The sequence below is a fragment of the Anabrus simplex genome, chromosome 6, assembly GCF_040414725.1.
Source record: "Anabrus simplex isolate iqAnaSimp1 chromosome 6, ASM4041472v1, whole genome shotgun sequence".
Taxonomy (NCBI): Eukaryota; Metazoa; Arthropoda; class Insecta; order Orthoptera; family Tettigoniidae; genus Anabrus; species Anabrus simplex.
The window spans coordinates 4,681,557-4,700,219 of record NC_090270.1 but is presented as its reverse complement, the minus strand read 5'-3'; the positions used below and the strand labels follow the sequence as shown (position 1 = coordinate 4,700,219).

General features: G+C 41.5%; 1 protein-coding gene across 5 annotated transcripts in view; it reads right to left on the bottom strand.

Annotated features, from left to right (window-relative positions):
* Nucleotides 1-18,663, bottom strand: part of PGS1 (Phosphatidylglycerophosphate synthase 1) — a 158,015-nt gene that overhangs the window by 44,840 nt on the left and 94,512 nt on the right. For all 5 annotated transcript variants that reach the window (XM_067149665.2, XM_067149666.2, XM_067149667.2 and 2 more), the window contains one exon: nt 12,855-12,982. In XM_067149665.2, coding sequence (XP_067005766.2) covers nt 12,855-12,982 — 128 coding nt within the window. The remainder of the gene's footprint in view (nt 1-12,854; nt 12,983-18,663) is intronic.

Sequence of the window (18,663 nt, the reverse complement as noted above, 5' to 3'; positions counted from 1 at the left end):
CCTTCCTGCCATTGTTCCCATCTGTTTGTACCAGCAATCATTCTCGCTACTTTCATGTCTGTTACTTCTAACTTATGAATAAGATATCCTGAGTCCATCCACCTTTTGCTTCCATAAAGCCAAGTTGGTCTGAAAACAGACCGATATAAAGATAGTTTCGTCTGGGAGCTGACTTCCTTCTTACAGAATACTGCTGATTGCAACTGCGAGCTCACTGCATTAGCTTTAGTACACCTTGATTCAATCTCACTCACTAATTACCATCCTGGGAGAACACACAACCTAAATACTTGAAATTACTGACCTGTTCTAGCTTTGCATCACCAATCTGACATTCAATTCTGCTCAATTTCTTACCTCATGACATCAATTTAGTCTTCGAAAGGCTGATTTTCATACCATACTCATTGCACCTATTTTCAAGTTCCAAGATATTAGACTGCAGGCTTTCAGCACAATCTGCCATTAAGACCAAGTCGTCAGCACACGCCAGACTGCTTACTAAATTTCCACCTAACTGAATCTCTCCCTCCCATTTTATACCTTTCAGCAGATGATCCATGTAAACCACGAACAGCAAAGGTGAAAGATTACAGCCTTGTCTAAACCCTGTAAGTACCCTGAACCAAGAACTCATTCTACCAACAATTCTCACTGAAGCCCAATTGTCAACATAAAGGCCTTTGATTGATTTTAATAATTTGCCTTTAATTCCATAGTCCCCCAATATGGCGAACATATTTTCCCTCGGTGACCTGTCATAGGCTTTCTCTAGATCTATGAAACATAAACACACCTGCCTATTCCTCTTGTAGCATTTTTCAATTACCTGGCGCAAGCTGAAAATCCGATCCTGACAGCCTCTCTGTGGTCTGAAACCACACTGGTTTTCATCCAACTTCCTCTCAACGACTGATCACACCTTCCCTTCCAAGATGGCAGTGAATACTTTGCCTGGTATGCTAATCAATGAGATACCTCGATAGTTGTTGCAATCCTTCCTGTTCCCTTGCTTAGAGATAGGTGCAATTACTGCTTTTGTCCAATCTGAAGGTACCTTACCAACACTGCATGCTAATCTTACTACTCTACGAAGCCATTTCATCCCTGCCTTCCCACTATACTTCACCATTTCAGGTCAAATTTTATCTATTCCTGCTGCTTTATGACAATGGAGTTTATTAACCATCCTTTCCACTTCCTCAAGCGTAATTTCACCATCATTTTCTTCCTCCCCATGAGCTTGCTGTTAGCAAGACCACCAGGAAGATTTCCTTTTAGGTTGAGAAGATGTTCAAAATATTCCCTTCACCTCTCCAGTGATTCCCTGGGATCTATTATGAGTTCACCTGAATTACTCAAAACACTGTTCGTTTCCTTTTTCCCCTCCCTTCCTAAGATTCTTTATTACTGTCCAGAAAGGTTTCCCTGCTGCTTGACCTAGCCTTTCCAGCTCCAAAATCTTCCCACGACTTCTTTTTGGATTCAACAACTATTTGTTTCGCTCTGTTTCTTTCATCCATGTACAAATCCCTGTTTGCCTCGGCCCTTGTTTGGAGCCATTTCCGATAAGCCTTCTTTATACATTTACAAGCTGTTCTCACTTCATCATTCCACCAAGATGTTCAGCTTTTCCCATCTTTACACAGAGTTGTTCCTAGGCATTCCCTTGCTGTTGCTACTACAGCATCCCTGTATGCCATCCATTCTCTTTCTATATCCTGAACCTGCTTACTGTCAACTGTTCGAAACTTCTCACCAATCATATCCATGTCATCTGTCTAATTTCCTCGTCCTGGAGATTTTCTACCCTTATTCGTTTGCAGACAGATTTCACTCTCTCTACCCTAGGCCTAGAGATACTTAGTTCCCTACAGATCAGATGGTGGTCTGTATCATCGAAAAATCCCCGGAAAACTCGTACATTCCTAACAAATTTCCTGAATTCAAAGTCGGTTAAGATAATATAGTCTATTATGGATGTGGTACCCCTAGCCTCACATGTGTAGCGGTGAATAGCCTTATGCCTGAAGAATGTATTCGTAACTGCTAAACCCACACTAGCACAGAAGTCCAGCAAACGCTTCCCATTCCCATTAGCTTCCATATCTTGCCCACATTTACCAATCACCATTTCATATCCTTCAATTCTATTTCCAACTCTCACATTGAAATTGCCCATTCTATCCTTGCTGTTGACCCCGACCACAATGTCACTCAATGCTTCATAAAACTTGTCAACTTCATCCTCATATGCACCCTCACATGGTGAATACACTGAGCCAATTCTCGTCCTAATTCCTCTAATTGCCAAATCTACCCACATCATTCGCTCATTTACGAGCCTAACAGAAACTATGTTGCATACAATGGTATTCCTGATAAACAGCCGTACCCCATACTCTGCCCTTCCCTTTCTAACATCCGTCAGGTACACTTTATAATCTCCTACCTCTTTCTCGTTATCTCCCCTTACCTGAATATCACTTACTCCTAGCACATCCAGATGCATTTGCTGATTCAGCTAGTTCTACTTTCTTTCTTCCATAAGCCCCATTAATATTGATAGCTCCCCATCAAATTCCATTTCGTTCGCCAAGTTGTTTCCAAGGAGTCCCTCGCCTATCAGATGGGAGTTGGACTCCATTACTCCCATAGGTCCGAGGCTTGCTTAAAATGTTCTGAGCTCAGTAAATTCATGAACCAAGATTCTACCTTACTTACACATAGTCCAAGTTAGTATCTCTCATCTAACGGGTTAGGGACCACCGGCGAATTGTATAGTCCTAGCCGCCTGAGCACAAGGAAGGCCATGACTCAGAATATGTCCGACATGGCCACTCCCATTCCATAACTGGTATCCCGACTCTCAGGACCACTTACTAGGCCACTCACCTGTTGCCCATGGTTCACGAACTAGGACGTGACTACAGTAACCCGTACCATGATGATGATCATCATCATCATCATTTCCCTTTATCCAGCTGTAGCCGGGTAGGGGCAAATATGGTTCCTCTCCACTTTCTTCGGTCTTTCCACCACTCCTCCTCCAACACTGTGTCCCAGTCCAGGTTTCTTTCTATAATGCTGCGTTGGATGGTATCCTTCCATCTCAATCGTGGTCGTCCACGGCCTCTCCTTCCTTGGATTTGCATTTCCATCACCTTTTTTGGCATTCTTTCGTCGTTCATTCGCTTTATGTGCCCAAACCATCTTAGTCGGCTCTTCTCTATTCTATCATTCATTTTTTCCACTCCAATTTCTTCCCGGATTTTCTCATTCCTTATTTTGTCTCTTCTACTCTTCTGTATCATACTCCTCAAGAACTTCATTTCGGCTGCCTGTATTCGACTCTCATCCTTCTTTGTCATTGTCCAAGTTTCTGCTCCGTAAGTTGTTATGGGTACGTAATACATCTTGTACATAGTATCCTTTGCTTCCACTGGCACATCTTTGTCCCATAACATGTTTCTTACACTATGATAGAAACAACTTCCAGCCTGAATCCTTTTACTAATCTCAGCATCCAGTCGAGCATTCTCCATTAATTCACTCCCCAGGTATTTAAACGTTTCCACTACTTCCAGGGGCTTGTCTGCAAGTCTAATCTGACCTTTCCCTTCTTTCTCCCCTCTAGTCATAACAAGAGTTTTACTCTTTTCTACACTTATTTTCAATCCACATTCTTCAATCTTCCCATTCACCACATTCAACTGTTCTTGAACCTTCCTGTCGTCTTCTCCCCAAATCACAATATCATCTGCAAATAACATCATGTTCATTTCTCTTCCTCCATATGCTGCTTTTGCTGTTCTCATGATGTTATCCATTACTATTGTAAACAGGATTGGTGATAGAACACTTCCCTGTCTCAGCCCACTAGTTATTTTGAACCAACTTGTCCTGCCAACTTGTGTTTGCACGCAACTACAACATTCCTTATACAATGCCATGATCATTTTTATTAATCCCTGTCCAATTCCTTTTTGCACCAGACTGTCCCAAACTTTCGTCCTCGGGACACTGTCATATGCCTTTTCAATATCAATGAATGTCATCACCATATCATTCATGTACTCCCAATGCTTTTCCATTAGTTGTCTCATAATGAAAATGGGCTCTATTGTTGACCTTCCACTTCTGAAACCAAACTGATTTTCCTGTATCTGCTTCTCAACCCTCAACCTTATTCTACTTTCCAGTATCCTTTCCATTATCTTAGCAACATGGGATATTAGAGTAATTCCCCTGTAGTTCTTCAAAACTTTCTTATCACCTTTCTTGAAAATTGGGATGATTATTCCTTTTTGCCAATCCTCAGGGACCTCCTTATTCTCCCAGACATTCCTGAGAACCCGGTATGTCCACTGCAGGCCTACAGCTCCAGCTGCCTTTATCATCTCCACTGAAATTTCATCTATTCCAGCAGTTTTTCCATTCTTCATCTTTCTTACTGCCATTTCAATTTCATTCATTGTAATTTCTTTATCCATTTCTTCGTCAACTAATTGCCTTCCCTGGTCGTCCACTGAATGACTGTCATCCGTTCTTATGTTCAGCAGCTTCTGAAAATACTCTCTCCATCTATTTCTTATTTCTTCTGGCTTTGTTAAAATTATGCCACCTTCATCCTTCACAAATCTGGTGTTTACTTGATCTCTCTTTTTGTTTCTTAAGATACCATACAGTAATTTCTTGCTGCCCTGCGTATCATCTCTCAATGTCTGTGTGAATAAGGCCCAGCTTTTCCTCTTTTCTTCCTCCACTACTTTCTTGGCCAAATTCTTTGCCTCCAGATATTTTCTTCTACTTTCTTCAGTCTTAGATGTTTTCCATGCCATTTTCTTTTCCTTCACTTTTAGCTTTACCCGATCATTCCACCAGTGTGTTTCTTTGTCTTTCACATTTCCTGATGTTCTACCACACACCTTTTCTGCACATCCTTAAATCTTTTCCATTCCTCTTCAACATTCCCCACCTCTGTCCTGGGTACCAAGGGTATTATTTCCCTTTGAAATTCTTCTTGTATGCTTTTCTCCTTCAACTTCCACACTTTAATTCTTTTCTCTCTTCTTAATTGGGGTTTTTCAATCTTTCCAACTTTCAATTTTCCTATCACAACTCTATGATCTCCACCAAAGGCTTCTTCAGGCATGGCTGTTACATCTACAAGGTTCTTCCAGTGTTCTTTCTCTATGATTATATAATCAATCATGGTCTTTGTTCGTCTGTCTCCCCAGTCATACCTTGTAATCTTCTGACTGTTCTTCTTCCTAAACCAGGTGTTTCCAACAATCATTTGATTCCTCATGCAAAAATCCACCAACAACTCGCCTTCTGGATTTACATTTCCATATCCAAAGGGCCCTACAACATCTTCCTTTCCTTGTCTTTCCATTCCAACTTGTGCATTTAGATCTCCCATCAATAGTACTTCCTTATCTTCTATCTGTCTCTCCACTTCCTCTAAGAAGTCCTCTAGATGTTCATCTATGCAACCAGTTTGTGGGGCATACAAATGAAATAGATCTTTCACGCCATTTTCAAACTGGAGTCTCATCATCATCATCCTATCGCTGACGTACTTTGTATATTCCAGATATTCTTGGATTTCTCTTCTAAGTATGATGGCCACTCCATTTTTTGCTTCAGGTCCTCCGCTGTAATACAGCCTGTATCCTTCTCTCAGAGGGATCTCCCCTGTACCCCTCTTCTTGGTCTCGCACAGTCCAAGTATGGCTATATCTTTTTCTATCATGAAGTCAACCAGTTCTTCTGTCTTTCCCGTCAGTGTCAGTACATTAACTGTTGCAATTTTGATGTAGTTTGGTGCTGGTTGCCCATTTTGCACAGTTCCCCAAGCACCTGAAGAGCTGCGCGTCGCTTTTAGCAGGGGACGCCCTAACCTTTTCCGAGGCACCGTATCTGCTTTGTCCATATAGGCTATTGTTACGATGGGCTCGCCACACCCAAAGGCACTTTATACATACTGCCAGGTTCAAAATTAGGCCACCCCTAACATGGAGACAGACACCTTTCGTAGCCGCTCCTCTGGAGTATAGACGCTACGGGTATGCCCCTTCCGCCATCTCCGCCGTACCAAAGTCCACCTTCTCCGCCGTAGATGCCGTTGAGGTCTTCACTCGTAACCCTGAGCTGGGACCCATACCAGATGTTACACACCGGGTCAGTGTGCTCTGGGACTCACATAGGCAGCCTCAACATAGCCGCTACTATGATCACAGAATCAGAGCTAGCCATCAGCAAAATGCCGGAAGACACGCAAAATGAGGTTAGAACCTTCTTCTTCTTCTTGCTAGGGGCTTTACGTCGCACCGACACAGATAGGTCTTATGGCGACGAGGTTAGAACCGATGTTAAAAGGAAACTGACTGATATCCTCCCCAATTTAACCAACCCCGCAAATAACATCAATAATAGAGAAAAATTGCTGAACAAAAGCGTATATACGCCCTCAAGAAGAAAATTAAAGACAACGAACTCATCGTAACCAAAGCTGACAAAGGCAATGCAACAGTTATCATGGATAAAAAAGTATATATTGAAAAAACAAAAAACTTTTTCACAGACAGCTCATTTTCCATAATCAAAAAAGACCCCACCCAAAAAATTCAAAAACTACTTAAACAAACTCTTAAAAACACTTCATTTTTATTTAACGAACAGGAAAAATCCAAACTCATACATGTGAACCCAGGACTCCCCACTGCTAAAGCTCTTCCCAAAATTCACAAAACCGGAATTCCCATCCGGCCAATTATCAACTATAGACTGAGCCCCTTATACAAAATATCACAATTCATCCAATGTTTCTTAAGAAAAAATTATCAATTCTTATCCAAAAAGTCTATTAAAAACACATCTGAGCTAGTAGAAAAACTAAACAAGTTCAATTTGCAACCGGATCACTCCATCCACTCTTTCGATATTGTAAACATGTACCCAAGCATACAAGTATCAAAATTAATTCCGATATTTATAAACAATTTAAACAAAAACAGCCACTTAAGCAAACTAGAGATACAAGACTTTATCACAGTATTAAAACTAATCCTCAATAATAACTTCTTCACTTTCGACAATGTCATATATAAACAAAATGGTTTGGCAATGGGGTCACCGGCCTCAGGTATCTTAGCAGAAATATACCTGGACTTCCTCGAATACACCAAAATTGACAACGAATTCCAAAACATTCTCTTTTGGGCCAGGTATGTCGACGATGTCTTTGTAATCATGAATGAGAAATCAATTAACGCACCCACCACCCTCTTAAGACTCAACAATATTGATCCTCATATCAAATTCACACTAGAATCTGAATCAAATCTAAAAATCAACTTTCTAGATTTAAGCATCACTAGAAACTCAGATTCTTTCAGTTATAAAATATTCAGAAAACCCACTCAAACAGCCTCCACCATTCGCCAAGATTCAGTGCACCCCCAGTCCCACAAACGAGCCACATACAACAGCCTAGTTCACCGAGCCTTCAGCATACCTATGTCCAAGAAAGATCTAAAAAACGAACTCAACACAATCCGCGGAATCGCAAAATTCAACGGCTTCAGCAACCATTTTATAGAAAGGATAATCAATAAACACAAACATCGCCCAAAAACTACCCTCAAAAAAGAAATAACCAAACCTCTAATATTTTCCACCTTCACGTTCAACAATGATATCTACAAGTTAACCAACATCTTTAAGAAACAAGGCGTTAAAATAGCCTTCAAAACCAACAATAAGAACATGAATGTTTTATACAATACTTCACACATCAACAAGACCAGCAGTTTTTTAAAATCAGGAGTTTATAGGATCAAATGTACCACCTGTAAAAAAACCTACATCGGGCAAACCGGGAGAAACTTCATTATCAGATACCACGAGCACACTAACGCAATAAAATACAACAAGTTTTCAGCCATCGGCCAACACATGCAAGATTATAACCATAATTTCACCAATATTGAACAAGACATGGACACGCTCGTATTAGCAAACAAGGGCCCTTTACTCAACATAATGAAAATTACTACATACACCTAGACCAATACTTTAATGCCAGTCACAATCTCAATGAAATCTCAGAGAAACCCAACATACTCTTCGATCTATTTATCACTTTCCTCAGAAACAATAATGCAGCCAACCTAAACTCAATCCTAAATTTAATCAAAGGTACTTTTCCAAGACAATTACACTTTCTCCCGCACCCTTCAGCCCCACCTTAAGCCCTCTTCCTAAGCCATATTTCATTTCAATACAAGAACTTAGTGATTTCCATGATTATAATTTTTACAACACCCCATTTATACTTTATTCTTTGTTAAAAACCTATTAGTATGTATATTCCTTGTATTATTAACTATTACCATAATAACATCTCATTTCACTTGTTATTCTTTAAAATAACATTTTCTTAGGATTTCGCCAAAAGTGATCTTTGCTCCAATACGGCTGATGATGACCCCTAGATGGGTCGAAACTAGTACCGTGTAATTTATAATTTTGTGAATATATTTTAGTATTGAAAAGGTGGAAACGTTTACGTTGTTATTATTATTACTTATATATTACTCCCTGGCTAGGGCTGCCTCCGAAGAGGGTCCCTACCTGCTACCTGTCCATACCATGAACCGTGCGAAAATGGTAAACCACGGAAAAACATTTTCAGGGCTGCCGACAGTGGGGTTGAAACCCACTATCTTCTGAATACTGTATACTTCAAGTGTCATTAACGGACTTCAACATTAATTTAATTTATCTCACTTGTTTATAATATCACCCTATCACAACGTAAACAATAGTGTACATACATATAAAACAAATGTTTAAAAGTGATTTGACAGAAATTGAGGATGCTGATGTAGAATGAAACATATCATTCTGTTTATTAATGTGTTCATGGTGATTAAGAGATAAGAATTTCATATTGTTCCTTATTGAAGTGAGTTCACTAATAAGTTAAAAGAAAGTATAAAATGGTTCAACTTTTCAATGCTATCAAAATAAGAAATGTTAGTTTATATTTCTATTTAATTAAAGTTGGTACCAGTTTCAACCAATATTTTTGGTCATCATCAGCCGATCACAAATAAATGTGGAAAGGAATTGGCCATGGTGTTAATTGAAGTACAACCCCAGCATCTGCCTGGTTATTTATTTATTTATATCATGTCAGAAGCATACATAAGTTTAAAATTAAAGATAAGGAAAAACATAAAACATAATATAAATACTCCAATGGCGAAGAGCCACATTAAACTATGTGAGCCCAAAACCTTGCAACATCAAGTGCATTTGGCTTCGCTTTAACCAGGTCTTCTGTTGTGCAGCTGAATGGGCATGAACTGCATTGCAGCAAATGGGCTGTGGTCTGCTCTTCTCCACATACACACAAGGTACTGTCCACTTCGAAACCCCATTTCTTCTGGTTTACCCTGCACTGCGTAACACCAGAGCGCAGTCTGTTCAGTGCTCTCCAATTCACCCAATCTGTGACATGGCCCGGAGGGAGTTCCTCTTTTGGGGTCATCCATTGACTGATCCTCGTATGTTGACTCCTGACGCGCCATTCTTGAATTCTTGCTTGCTGCACTGTTCCTGCAAGTGTTTCGGTTGCTCTCAAGAAGCTTTCCCTCGACTTAAGCCGCTGGCGTGGTGGCTCATATCCAAACAAAGGGTGGGCTTCCAATGTCAACACCTTTCTCTTTTCTTTCTTGGCTGCCACTTCACGGCGGATATCGGGAGGTGCTATCCCTGCAAGGCAATGCACTTTTTCCAAAGGTGTAGGTCTCAAACATCCAGTAATAATGCGGCAGGTTTCGTTGAGTGCTACATCAACTGCTTTGGTATGGCAAGATTTGTACCACACCGGGCATGCATATTCAGCTGCGGAATAGCAGAGCGAAAGGGCAGATGTTCTCACTGTGTCTGGTTGTGCTCCCCACGATGTTCCAGTTAGCTTCCGCACAATATTGTTTCTAGCAGCCACTTTCTGCTTGATGTTTAAACAATGTTTTCTGTAGGTTAAGGCACGATCCAGAGTGACTCCGAGGTACTTCGGGGTAGGATTGTGTTGTAATGATTCTTCTTGTAATAGCCAGCAAGAGTGTCTAGAGCTTTGGACAATGTTTGTTCAATCGCCTCAAAGTTATCCCCCTGAGAAGTGATGACACAATCATCAGCATAGATGAAACTATTCGTCCCAGCAAGAAGAGGCTGATCATTTGTGTAAATATTGAAAAGCATTGGTGCCAACACGCTTCCCTGAGGTAGTCCGTTCTTCTGTATCCTCCACCTGCTTCTTTTTCCCTGGAACTCAACGAAGAAATTTCGATTTTGAAGTAGGTTTCTAATGGCACAAGTCAGATGGAAGTCCTTTGTCATGCTGTATACCTTTCCAAGGAGAATTCGGTGATTAACAGTATCATATGCTGCCGAGAGATCTATAAATGCAGCTCCTGTGATTTTCCGGCTTTCAAAGCCATCTTCTATGTGTTGACTTAATTTCAACACCTGCGATGTGCAGCTTTTCCCTCCCCTAAATCCAGCTTGCTGTGGAATCAGAAGTGGCTCGATTTTATCAGTCAACCTATTGAGGATTAGTCTCTCCAGAATCTTAAAAAGATGGCATAATAAGGAGATTGGCCTGTAGCTCCTAGGGTCATTTTTATCTTTGCCTCGTTTTAGAATGGCTATGACCCTAGGCTTCCTCCATATCATGGAAGACTGAATGCAGTTATTCATGAGTTCTAGCAACCAGCACTTCGCAGTAGGACCAAAGTTCTTAATTTGTTTCATTCGAAGGTCATCGAGTCCTGCTGACTTCCCAATCTTACACTTACTGAGAGCTAATTCCAGTTCAGTTAGTGTGAAATGCTTAGATAACTTATTGCTCTCGTCTGGTTGTCTGACTATAGGATTCTTTCCTACTTTCATGGAAAGCTTTGGTTTTCCATTAAGCAAAAGTTGGTGTGCTATTTGATCTGCACTCACATTGGCATGTGTGTTACCTTGCGTAGGATCATTGCTCAAGCGTTTTAAAAGTCTCCAAGCTTCTTGACTGCTCCTACCCATATCGACTTCAGACATCAACTTCATCCATGTCTCCTTCTTTGCCTGGGAGATAGAGGAAAGAACACTTTGTGCTGCTTGAATCGTTTGCTCACTAAATGGGTCTTCTTCGTGAAGCCTGTAGTAATCATGCAGCAGAGCAGTTGTTTCACGAGTTATACCTTGAAGGTAGCGTGTCCTGCAGCCTCTGGGAATTGATGCCCGTGAACAAAACTTCACGACATCAATGAATTTGTCATAATCTTGGGGTATAGGAGAGACAGTTTTTATCCTCTCATCCAACATACTGGAAAACCTTTTCCAGTCAGCCTTTCGAAAGTTATATCTCCGTCTGGACCGAACTTCGTGTGGTCTTATGGATGAAGAGAGGTGACATATTAGTGGCCGGTGTTGTGTTCTTGGGATTGGTGAACCCATTTCTTTAGAACATTGCTGCACAAAGCAGTCGCTCACAAAGAGAAGATCTGGGTTATACCCTCGGTGCCATCTTCCACTGTTGAAGGAGGAGGGAAGCTTACTGTCGTGAATAAGGGAAAGCTCCTGAGTTTCAGCCCATGCAATGACGATCTCTCCATTCTCATCTTCTTGAGCATATCCCCAGACGTGACTACGGCTGTTAAAGTCACCGATTACTATTGACTTTGTTTGATTACCAAAATTTGCAGGTGGTGAGAAAGAGAACTTTTCATTTGGAGGCTTGTACACAGATGTAATGGTCATGTTACTTAGCTCCACGGTGATTATTTCGATGCCGTTATCTTCAGTATGATGAGTACTGATGATCTGGATGTCTGGCTTTACAAATAAGCACTACCATATTTCGCATGAGGCCTTTCTGCAACTAAAATCATTCCTAAAATCTTTGGACGTTTCTGATGTTCATCCCTATGCGTTTCCTGAATGCACAAGACGTCACATTTCTGATCTTGGCATAGTTTTTTCAAGAGTTCCTCTTTGGCAGCTGACAGGCCTTCAATATTTATGGATATTATTGTCACGGATGGCTCTGAAAAGAGCCGTTTCTTAAAATACATTTTAAGATTGATTAGTTCTGCTTCTGGTGTGAGAGAATCAGCCGTCTAGGAAGAGTCCTAGTCCGTTGCCCAGGAGACACCCGGATGTATAACAATATCACATGCAAATACACCCTACTGGGAGGTTTCTTTCGTGAGAAAATAGGAAACTACAGAAAACCATCTGCAGGGCTACCGACAGTGGGGTTCGAAACCACCATCTCCCAAATGCAAGCTCACGTGGCTAACTTGCTCAGTAGAAGGAAAAAAGGCATTGTGAATGCCTTGAAATTGTTGACAGTTTCTAATACGTAGGGAGTGAATTAATAGGGCTGGTCATGGACATTAGCAAGAGGAGGCAAGAAACCTCATAGGAATAAGCAGACCTGGACAATGAAAAGTAGGGAGCTCCAAGCTCTGAAATGAAATACCTAGGAAGTGAGAAACGAGGTCGGAATGGACTAAGATGGTTTGTACATATAAAGAGGAGGGAGGAAAAATAAATACCAAAACAGAATATTGAGACGAAGTTCGAGTAGAGACCTAGAACAAGGTTAAGATGAAGAGGAAGGTGGAGCTGGATAACAGGAAAGGAAGAGGATGAATAGGTACTGAAGTAAATTTCTTAAACTGTTGCTAATTTGACATCTCTCAGTGTCATTACCAACAGTCTAGTGTGAACTTGTATATGTCACTAAACAACTATTGGAGGTGTGCTCAAAATCGAAGATAACTCACCCGCTAATCAGCAACGAGTTGTCAAACAGATACAGTTTCATGTGCTGCAGCCCAATCAGCTCGTTGTATCGTGCTGGCAACAGAGAACGCAGTGGACCTCGAAGAGCAGGAGTGTGATACAGAGACACCTATCAACATCAAAGTGAAACAATGACTGCATCTTTAGCCTTCATTTGAAATAGACAGTCTATTTCATTCAACAAGATGAGAAATTTGGTTTTATATGCTTTCCTTGTTTATTTACTGAGGTGTGGAACAAAATGAGGCCACAGAGCAGAGGCTTGCAGACTGAACTCTGGAAGGCAAAGGCAAAACTGTCTACAGTGGGGATCTGATGAAGGCATAGTTGTCTCGTGGTGTAGGGGCAGCAAGTCTAGCCAGGTCGAGCGTTTTCACCTGGATCTGAGGACCGGTTCCACGACCTATGGAAGGGGCTGTCTACCCAAGAAGGTCATCAATAATTGTTATGCAAACCATGCGTCATCTTGTAATCTGGCTGACAAGCAATTGCCACAGTGGCATTGAGAATGGTTTAGTTTAGTAGTGTAGGAGGATGCTACATCCAAAAGTTCCCCCTGGTACGGGCACGACAAGCAGCATACAACTGACTTACAAACATAACATTAGAGTGGTCTATAACCTGGGACCAAGTTGGCACATTCAACGCAAAAGGAGAGTAAAGTTCCTAACTTGTTTACAAGTCCTACGACTTCTGGGGAACCAAGCACTTGTCAGTATGGAGTAATAAATCCCCATGCATTTGGTTTACAAAACACAACTCTGATTTTCATGGAATAGGCTCCTGACAAAAGTAGTTCATGCAATGTTTCTATCCCAGCAATGTTAAAATTAGCATGTTTATCTAAAAGGGAAAACCAGACTGAAAGAGAGAAATTTTGAAAATTTTCCAGTCCCAGACACCACCAGCTATACCAACTCTGCTTTGGGAAACTGTGCCAATGACCAGTCTGGACTAGTTTCTGGATAAAGAGCCCAAGTTCAAAAAATACAAAAGTCAAACAATGTCATTCATCATCTTAAGGTCAAAGCTATGCCTTTGCTGGCGAGACCTAGAGTTTGTCTTGTCGTGTGGGCTAGAGCAGTCTCATCCTTGGCTTTGACAATGCAGCCAGTCTCTCCTATGAAGGGTGTGAAAATAATACCAATATAAATGGTCCGTTATTGGTCATTATCAATTTTCCAGCTAACTCATTCCTGGTTGTCAGCGTTTCGCCCTAGTGTGCTAAGTTGGGCTCATCAGTTGGTAAATAGCACACCCACCAAGACGCATGGCTAGTGCACACCGTGGAGGCCACTGCGTAGGTTACTTGGAGCCAACGGCAGTGCCAATGCACTATGAGAAACTTAGTCTCATTACCAAAAATTCATGCCTGCCTGGCCATCAGATGATATAGATGTTGATTCCCATAGGGAACCTGAAATATTTGTTCCGAATGAGTAAATTTATAATACCAATATAAATGGTCCGTTATTGGACATTTTCCAGCTAACTCATTCCTGGTTGCCAGCAGTTTGCCCCAGTGTGCTAAGTTGGGCTCATCAGTTGGTAAATAGCACACCCACCAAGATGCATGGCTACTGCATACCGTGGAGGCCACTGCGTAGGCTACTTGGAGCCAACGGCAGTGCCAATGCACTACGAGAGACCAAAAATTTATGCCTGCCTGGCCATCAGATGATATACAAGTTGATTCCCATAAGGAACCTGAAATACTTGTCGCGAATGAGTAAATTTATAATACCAATATACACTGACTGAGCAAATGTCATGGGATAGCGAACATTGATGCGCAGATATGTTGTCTGCGCACCACACTCCCCCTGTGCCAGCGGCAGTTGTATAGGAGACCTTGTGAGCAGTGGCTGTGCATGTGACTGGTGTAACATGGAACGTTGTCGTGAGCTGACACAGTTCGAACGGGGTATGGTGATCCGTGCCCGATGGATGGGAAGTGCGATTTCGGAAGTGGTGCGGGAATTCGGCTTCACACAATCAACCGTGTCCAGGGTGTATCGTGAATGGTTGAATGCGGGTGTCACCGTCCACGACACACGAACAACCGGCTGTCCAGCCACCCTCGATGACCGTGACCGGCGACATCTGAGACGGATTGTCAATAGTGACAGACGGGCAACCGTGCAACAAATCACAGCTCAATTCAACACACGTCATGCTAGACACGTCTCCCAGTGGACAATCCGTAGGAACATGGGTTCTATGGGGTATGGGAGCCGGCGCTGCACACGGGTGCCACTGTTGACCCAACGTCATCGGGCACAATGATGCGCATTTGTCGCCAGTCACCAGGGATGGACACTGGAACAATGGCGTAACGTGATATGGTCGGACGAATCACGATTTCAACTGCACCATGTGGATGGGAGGCACCATGTATGGCGCAGACCACATGAAGCGATGGATCCTGCCTGCCTCAAAGGTGTGGTCCAGGGTGCTGGTGTCTCTGTTATGGTCTGCGGTGCATTTTCCTGGTATGGAATGGGCCCCCTAGTTGTTCTGGAAGAGACTTTGAATGGTACATGGTATGTTGAGTTGCTCAGAGCCCATCTCCATACATTTTTGGCCTTCCAGCGCCCAGACGGTTCTGCGGTGTTTCAAGATGATAATGCGCCGCCACATCGCTCCCACGTCACCCGGGAATGGTTCCAGGAACATGCAGCGGAGGTCCAACGACTGCCATAGCCACCCAGGAGCCCCGATAAGAACCCTATTGAGCATATCTGGGATGTCCTGGAACGCAGGCTCCGTCCCATGGATCCTGCACCCACAAACAGACCAGCATTGGCGGCCGCTCTGCAAACGATTTGGTGTCAGCTGCATCTAGAGAACTACCAGGGACTTGTCAACTCACTTTCATGACATCTCACTGCAGCTCGCAGTGCCAGAGGAGGCTCCACACGCTATTAGGTGACTATCCCATGACATTTGCTAAGTCAGTGTAAATGATCCGTTATTGGACAATATAAAATTTCCAGCTGAACTCATTCCTGGTTGCCAGCGTTTCGCATAGTACACTAGCCATGCGTCTTGGTGGGTGTGTTATTTACCAACTGATGAGCCCAACTTAGCACACTGGGGCGAAACGCTGGCAACCAGGAATTAGTTAGCTGAAAAATTTATAATGTCCACTAACGAACCAGTTATATTGGTATTATAAATTTACTCATTCAGGACAAATATTTCAGGTTCCCTATAGGAATCAACATCTATATCATGGTGGGAAAATGTTGCTCATGGGGTCGCTTGCTGCATGCATTTCAGTTGGCTTGACAGACTGATACATAATAGCAACTACTGGCTCAGCAAAGAAAGCAACAACAAACTACCTTGCTCCTCATATCCTTAGTATGCCTCTTCAGTGAGGCCTACTGTCAGAATTTTTGTTATGGACACTTCAGTTTAGGCTATAATTACAAATGAACCAATAGTCATATTGCAAAGTGAGTTATACCGATATATTCCTTGTTTAATTCTGCATAAGAGTATATACAACATATTGTTCTTGAAGTTAATTTATTATTTTTTATTTGCGGTTGTAATAAATGTTCTTTGGGCTTTTTGTTTCTTCTCTAGGAAGCACTCACTTAGGAATATGTACAGGGAAAACTGATGGTAATGAAATTTTTGTGTGTTATAACCACATGTATTTGTAGTGTAATACTCAAGTTACAACTTATTCCTGGGCAGATGACCTTTGATGTTAGGCCCCTTTAAACAACAAGCATCATCATCATCATCACAACTTATTCCTACCAACCCAAAAAATGTTATTATCATTGTTCTAAAGCAACTCTTTCTCAACCCAGGATAAACATACAGCAGGAAACTTGGACTTTACCAGTGTTTGAAAATAAGGCCTGGCAAGGACAATCTGCTCTGATTTAGTTAATTTGTTATAATCTTTATCTCCAGGTGGTAATGAAATATTCTTCGGCGTTATCTAAGATATAGTTTCAGGTTTCAACCATGACATGTTTGGGTTTTTACTTGAAGGATCGATATTTGTATATATGATATGATATCTATAACGACAGCTGACCATTAAGGCCATAAATTCAGAACATAGGCCGACTGAAAAAAATTTGCGGCCAAACCAAAGTCATGGACTTTTCGTTTCACAGTTGCTCGGTCTAGTGTACACAGCAACACTGTGCCTCATTTCTCCAGCCCGTCTGCTCTTAATCGCACAGTCCGGCGTACACAAAACCTCCCTTCAATATTACTCTTCATAAATTCAGTACCACACTATATGGTTATGCTGGTTGTAGTTTGTTAACCATGAGCGAGTGCTTAAAAACAAGCCCAAGTTCGTTGTTGTATGTTTATCCTAGGTTGAGAAAGAGTTGCTTTACAAACATGATAAGAACATTTTTTGAAATGGTTTAAAAAAAAGTGTAACTTGAGTATTACACTAGAAATACATGTGGCTATAACATATAAAAGTTTCATTACTGTTACAAGTGAAATATGTAAGGCGAGTGGAATGTATTTTTTTTTTGAAGTCTTTGTTTTATTTTTATTGACCTAACCTGTACTGTATAATGTTGTAACATAGGCATTTGTAAATAGTAGAATTCTGTCTATAGTTCCTGGAAAGATCTAGAGAGTTACATAACTTTTGTACAGGGTGTGTTACTTTGTTGGTATGTGTTCTAGAAAGCGTGTTCTGTCTATTCTGGAAAAATACGACTTTCGCGATCATGCGTATTCTAGAATGTTAGTCAAAATTCTCGATCGAAAGTAACGTTGTGATTGGTGAGTCTAGGTGGCAATAGGGAACACGTGCACGCTGACTGGTTGCCTCCAAGGCCAGTAATTCCTATATATAGTGAGCGAGGCAGTGTTCGAATTAATTCTGTATCCTGAATTCTGTTGGTCTCGGTTTATCTGTCTGCGAGCAGCCTATCTGGATGACGTCCCTCCGGTTTTCGGGATGGCGCACTCCTCGGGTAAGCACTGTTGAATTCCGTTCCTGCTAAAAATTCCGTAATGTTCCGATTTGGTTTTCATACTGGAGTCTGCCCTAACCTCGCCTAGATTCACCAAATTGGTTACTTATGACGCCTTACTTTTTCAGCTGGACTTACCTGTTCGTTTCCGAGGCATTCCCGTTTTGTTTCACTAAAATATGCATATTGTAGTTTAATAGTATTTCCCTTGGGGTTTGCCTCTGATAGTTCTGTATCACTTTAGGTACGCTAGATTTTGGATAACCTGTAAATTGCATTGTACTACTGCATTGGTAACTAGATGTACAGTTGATTTGTAATTTGAATTTACACTGCTACGAATAACCTATGTATATCACTGAACTTATAGCTCATAACTTGGAATATATATGTAGAATTATCTTGTAAATAATATTTTAAAAACTAAGGATCACGGTGATTCATTTCGGAATCCGCTATCTAAGCCATGTCCATGCCTTTGGTAGGTTCCCAGCCCTTCCATCTTCCCGTTTTGTCGTTCACTAGTTGGCCCTACTGATAGTTACGTACTTGTTTTGTTGGAGATCCGTGTAAAGGCTAGTTACTGTTTTTCCAAGTGTGTAGTGTTTCCTTATATTGTGTATTGTACTCTTATCTTCCCCTTTTAACTGTGTTTGCGCCTTGTTTGGTGTTACCACTGTAGTAGAGGTAACAATTACCATCAGTTTTCCCTGTACTGTATATATTCCTAAGTGAACGCTTCGTAGAGAAGAAGCCAAAAACCCGGACAATATTTACTACAACTGCCAATAAGAAATAATTAGTGAACTTCAAGAACAAT